At 38.4% G+C, this 6,739-nt stretch overlaps 1 protein-coding gene across 1 annotated transcript; it reads left to right on the plus strand.

Moving 5' to 3' along the window:
* Positions 1 to 1,871: 1,871 nt before the first annotated feature.
* LOC107857791 lies at positions 1,872 to 2,453 on the plus strand. Its single transcript, XM_016702609.2, has one exon. The coding sequence runs from the start codon at positions 1,872 to 1,874 to the stop codon at positions 2,451 to 2,453; it is 582 nt and encodes a 193-aa protein (XP_016558095.2).
* Positions 2,454 to 6,739: the final 4,286 nt, after the last annotated feature.

Raw genomic sequence — 6,739 nt, forward strand, 5'->3', positions numbered from 1 at the left:
CATTTCTTGTTTATTATCATTCCAGGTAACTTTTTAGTAATTAGAGCACCCATAGGACTTGAAATTCATAATTCGCTCCTTGTGGATTTGACCCCAACTCTAGTTGGGTTATTGACAATGATCGCCTCACCCCTCAATCATGGGAGTTAGTTGAGCATTATCAAAATGGCGTCGTTGCCAGGGAGTGGAATATATATTTCACTTATGCGGTGTGATCTTTACTTGGGAATACCCGGGGTGGTGTAATTTACTTTATTTGTTATTTTTAATCTTTTGTAGACAAATCGAAGTGTTAACGGAAGAATGAGCAATAGCGCAAGTAATATGGGCCCCCTTTGATGCCCCTCTAGATGATAAGGGCTCACTAAATGAAGCTAGACAAACAAGTACTATCCGTATCCCACCAACTAATAGGAACAGAGTCTTCCATGTGACTAGCGTCATGCTTTACATATTGCAAATGAAAGGATTGTACGGGGGTCAATCCTTTGAGGACCCAAATTTCCATTTGAAAAATTTCGTAGAAGTGTGTATACCGTTCAATATAGCACACATTACTCAAGAATCCATTTGGCTTCCCCTCTTTCCATTCTCATTAATGGGCTTGGCGGTTTAAGGCTCCGCTCACTTCCACCTAGCTCAATTATATTTTAGGATGAGCTTAATACGGTGTTTCTTGATAAATATTTTCCACCATAAAAAATACTTCAAAAGCAGGACGAGATTGTAATTTTTTGACAAATGAATAGAGAGCCATTGTTTGAAGCTTGTGAGAGGTTTAATCGTAAGCTAGCTCAGTGCCCAAATCATGAAGTCCCGGAGAAGATGCTTCTCGATATCTTCTACTGTGACCTTGATCCATTAAACAAAATGGTGGTGGATAATGCGGCGGGTGGTTCCCTAGTAAATTTACACCACCATGTGGCCTTTTTATTGATTGGAGAAGTGTAAAAGCGAAATTGAGGTTGGCATACCCGAGAAACCGAAGATCCCAAGATCCCTTCTACTACTTCCATGGTTGATAATGAACAAAAAGGGAGGAATGAAGAAAAAGAGGAGAACATGGCGAAAATGATGAAACAACTTGAACTCTTGACAAAGCATGTTATGGGTGCACCCGCGACAATGGTAAATGCCGTAGCATCAAAGTCTAATGAAGATGGTGAATAAGCAAACAAGTTGGATAAGGAAATCCAGTATTTGGCAAACTACTCGGGGGTCCCCTCCTCACCTATCAAAGGTAAGATGGGAACCAAGGTTGGATAGATCATAACTGGGATAGAGATTGGAGAGATAGGGACTGAGATTATGACCATTATATTCCTCCTCATAATAGGGTCAAAGCCAAAGAGTCAAATATCATCGACCCCAAAAAATTCAAGATCAAGGATGTATTGACAAGGATCTTAAATAGGGTGGCAGGTACGGACAAAATGGTCCGTGAGTTGAAAGGTGATTTTTCTCAACTTTCCCAAACCGTGGTGTCTCACTCTGCCTCTATTAAGCAATTGGATACCCAAGTCGGGAAAATTTCCATGCAACTAAATGCTAGGACTATAGGTGGACTCCCTAGTGACATGATTGCTAATCCAAAAAATGATGCGCAAGTTCTAGAAATTGTCACAAGGAGTGGAAAGACCCCTAATGAACCCTATAAAGGAGACTTGATTGAGAAAATGCCCAAAATGAATGCAAAGAAGGTGTTATCTCAAAGTCAAGAAAGAGATGATGAGAAGAAAACTAATGAAAGTGATGAAGAAGTGGTTAAGATTAAAAATCCACAAAGTGAAGAAAGGTCCACAATCCAAGTTCTTCCCCCATTTCCCCAATGATTGCATCAAAAAGAGGAAGATGACAAATTAAGGAAGTTCATGGCAAAATATAGCAATCTATCGATAAATATCCCATTGCTCAAGGCGATCCAAGAGATATTGGGATACCCTAAGTCAATGAAAAAGTATATTTCCAAGATGAAAATTATTCAAGGTGACACCATTGAGGTGACTCATGGGTGTAGTGTTATCAAGGATAGTACGGTTACGGAAAAGAAAGATGACCCCAGAGCATTCACCATCCCTTGCATAATTGGGATGCATGAGTTTGCAAAAGCTCTATGTGACATTGGTGCAAGAATCAACTTAATGCCTTTTTTAATCTATAAGAAGATTGGATTGGATGCCCCTACACCGACCTCTATGCAACTTCTTATGGCAGATCGGCCCATCAAAAAGCTGATGGGAATTTTGTTTGATGTCCTTGTTAAAGTGGACAAGTTCATACTCCCGGTGGATTTTGTAGTGTTAGATTGTGAAATAAACCAAGAGGTACCTATCATCCTTGGTCGTCCTTTCTTATCCACCGGGAGAGCCATTGTCGATCTAGAAATGGGAGAGATAAAGTTTAGGGTTCAAGAGGATAAAGTTTCTTTCAAAATTTGCAAGTCAAAGAAATAAATTGTGGAGCGTCAAGTAGTATCCGTGGTGGATGTTGAGAATGAGAAGGTAAATGAGGAGGGGTTTTAAGACCTACCTTAATAATGAAGGAAGGAAGACATCGTTCCACGATGATAACTAAGGCGCTAGGTGGGAGGCAACCCACAAATGCCATGAGAGTGGATCATAGACTTTTTGTTATGTTTTTGTAGGATAGATGTTAACTTTTGCATATGAATAACCCATGAATTTATGGCACTATGAAGTGCATTGGATGATCTTGAAAAAGGGAAAATGTGTAATTCTGCATTAAAAACTAAACAGGGGAAAATAGGAGAGCAAAAGTGCTCTCAGTTACCGAGACCGCGGTACCCAAGCGCGATCACGGTGATGCAAGTGTTTGCGATCACGACCACTTCAGTTATGTAACCCCTCATTGGCCCTTATTTCTATCACACTCCCTTTAAAGATTGTACTCTCTAATTTGGACCAATTTCTGGCTAAGTTTGTTAGCTCTCAAACAACATCCTTGCATCACAACTTTGGTAAGTGTTATGAGTCCATGTTTCTATCTTTGAAAATAAGCCCTAGAATGCATGATTAAGAGAGAGCCTAAATTTTGGATTGTTATGACTTCCATGTTGTCATACTTGGTGTGGTGTGATGTTAGCTGCTTAGTTAAGGTAGGCACATAACTGGGACATCTTGAATACCTAATAATGTGTGAGAAATATGGACAAACATCATATGCCCTCCAAGTGTTTGAAACTTTGCCTAAATGAACTTTCAATAGGGGTAACTTTTTTTTAAAGGGCGCATTCAGACACTTATTAGCATTGCTCATTTGTTTTTTCCTATACATCCATATTGTAGAGCATGCTAGTAACACAAAAAAACTTGGAAGCAATCTGAACATGAGAAAATGACATGAAACCAATCTCAGGTATCACGATCATGGTAAGATGACCGCGATCACAGTAATAAGAACGCGGTCATGATTGCGATTGCGGCATCTGAGGCCAATTTCATGCCATGCCTAAAATTCTACACTTCAAATTTTTAACCTAGCACCATCGAGCACCCATTCCAATGAGCATTAATGAATAATGTGGTATAGTTTGCATGTTAAAATATCAATGACTGATATAACGTGTTCCTAGTTCTTTCAAGACAACTTCATGGACAAGTATGATCACATCCGATTCATGGAACCAAAGTGCCACACTCACTACTATAGTGATCTACTAAGGACAAAGATGCTCCCGGAAAGAGGAATTTGATTGATGAATGTGCCAAAGAAACTACCGGCATTTTATGACAACTTGAAGCCATAGGGTGGTAGTGTTTCACCCTATATCCATGCATCACAAATAAACAATAGGTCTGCAAATTTTATGCCAATATCAGCGAAGTGTCTTTTTCAGACCCGTTCAATATGACTATCAAGATTCGAGGCAAACCAGTTAAAATTGGGGCTAAACAAATCAATGATGTTTATGGGTTCAAATATACAGACATGGATGAATTCAAAGAAAAGAGGTGTAAATCAGGGAGTTGGTTGGTGCAATGGCTATGCCCCAGAAAGAAATTCTCTTAGACTAAGACCAAAAGCAATATCTCTATGAATGACTTCACTTTTAAGGCACGGATATGGATGCACATTATTTGTAGCCGAGTTTCTCCTTTAACCCATATGACAACAATCCCAAAATTACATTCTTGGATGGTTGCTTGTATTCTAGATGATATCCCACCGAATGTTGGTCAACTCGTGGTCAATGATATAGATTATTTTAAGAACCAAGGTGGTACACATCTAATCTTCCCCTCTTTGATTATTGAAGATGAGTATGCTAATGATAGATGGTTGTATCCTAGTGCCCCCATCTACCCCTTGAGGATTCGAGGAGAGGGCGCACCCGGTAGAATTAAGAAAAAAAAGATTGATTTGGAAACGTCGACATGCAGTGAGCCCGAGGCTGATAGGACAATCACCACGGGACCTCTTGAGGAGATAGTAGTAAATATTGCATCCATAAAAAAGCTTGTATCTTATTTTTCCCAAGGACCGGGAGAGCCTTCCACTACCCATCATTCATATGTGTCACATGCTGATTATGAGAAGTACAAGAAGGACCAAAAGAAGCAAGACTCTACCATTTCTAAGCTTGAAAAAAGCCTACTCCTCTTGGTGGAGTCACACCGATACCTCTGAATTGAACATGAAAATATGGTTACAAGAAAGAAAAAGAGGGATGAGTTCATTATCAAGATGTAAAAGGGGTAAAGGGTCTATGAAAGGTCCTAAAAACCTGAGATAGACTTTCTTCTTCTTGGGTGGAGAGTTATGATGAGGTCCCAACTGAGTGGACTGATCTTGAAGATAATGGTGATGATTCAAAATCTGAAAGCGAAAGCAGTCCTTGATGCAGTTATAGAGAGAACTGTTATCTCTTTTATCCTTGATTATTTATGCAGTGGAGACACTGCTATCCATTCAGTTGGGGGTGTCTCCTTATTCATTTAATTTGGGCCTGTATTATTGATATTTTTGCATACTTTTCTGCTCTTTTAGATGATTCTTAGTTTTATTTGGGTTGTAATATTTGGGCACTCTGATGGTGTCCACATTTGCATGGATTATTAACTTTGTTCTTAGTTTGCTACTTTAGTTTAAGTTTGAATAAATGAGCCTTTCTATCGTGATTGGGTTTTTAATCATAGGTACAGGGGAAGTCTGAGTACCCGTGGCATTGAGGCCATAAAATCAAGGGAAGTCTGATTACTTGTAGCATTAATGATTTGGGATCACATAGTCTAAGTAACCACATGGGTGGTTTTTCTGTACTATAGTTTTCAATGTGAGACTATTCCTTTGGTTGTTGCAATGATTCGCAAATTATGCATGATGCAGATACAAAAGCAAACAACCCCCTCCATCCAAAAATTTTGCAAAATTCAAAGGCATGGACCTGAGCAACCTCATGATGAAACTTTTCCTCTTTCTATGACTCTGAAATTGATTTAGGAAAAATAGTGAATACTCCATCTTTGTCTCAAGCGAGTAGAATAATTGACCCCCATTGACAACATTCGTATGCCATGTGTGTGAGCTTAATTATCTTCATCTCATGTGTACTTGTACTATCTAGAACTTGCCCCATTAGTCTTTTAAAGCTAGATTTTGATTGTGCTTGGATGGGAAAATGATTATAGCTATCTTGTTATTTTGGAAGCCCACTTTAGGCTAAAAAACCTACCAATACATAGAAATTACCCCTAGTCACCCTCTTTGTGCCTGTGGACTTTTCTCTGGCAAATATATTACAATCCATGACCCTTATATTCATCCTCTCTTGAACCCTATCCTCCTTTAACTTAAGAAAACAAATTGAGGCTAAAAGCCTATGTTGGGGGTGGTATAAAGAGAAAGAAATATAGTTAAGCCACAAAGTCGTAAGAAAGTGCCTACGAGTTTAAACAAGTAAGCATTTTGCTTTGAAGAAAGAGAAAATCCACTTAAAAGAATGAAATGCATAAATTTTAAAGGCATATAAAAAGAATGAATAAAAAGAGACGAAGAGCTTGTGAGTAAAGCAAAAATGGAAAAGCAGACAAATTAGTAAAGGAAAAAAACTGGCCCAAGTAGCAATGCATAAAAGGATTATTATTTAGAAGTTAAAGGAGGGTTTAGACTTATCATCCCAAGTTAATAACCTACCCTACCCTCAACCTACATTACAAGCTCAAAAAGTTCTTTTGTGATTCCCAACCAAGTGTGGTCATTGTAGTAGTGATTGAAAATAGGGGCAAGCCTATGGCATGATACTTGTTAACATGAAGAATTTCTTGAGAGAGTCAGTGTTTGCACTTAAAATTCCTTGTTTTATGCTTGATAACTAGGTGTGTGAATTTTTCCTTTCTTGTGAGGAGGTACGTGAACTAGTTGAGGTGGGTAATTTTGTCATCTTCCTCACAATAAGATAAATGGGAGTATAGCATGTTATAGTCAATATGTGAGTCATTTATAGAGTATTAGTAATTGTTACATGGTTTCTCCTCGAAGTCTATTGCATCCTTCACTATTCTATTTTATGATGAGTGGAGTCGTTAAAAGCCAATTTGCCTATGTATGAAAAGCTTTTGGTGGTATCAATCAAATTTAAATCATCATGATCATTGGGTGATAGAATGAGGGCGTACATATGAACTTGTCTTATAGAAAGGGGTGGTGTTGCTTGAGGACAAGCATATTTGGATAATATAGATGTTCAATAATAATAATTTTAGTTGAGATGTTTAGGTTA

This window comes from Capsicum annuum, chromosome 2 (genome assembly GCF_002878395.1).
Source record: "Capsicum annuum cultivar UCD-10X-F1 chromosome 2, UCD10Xv1.1, whole genome shotgun sequence".
NCBI lineage: Eukaryota > Viridiplantae > Streptophyta > Magnoliopsida > Solanales > Solanaceae > Capsicum > Capsicum annuum.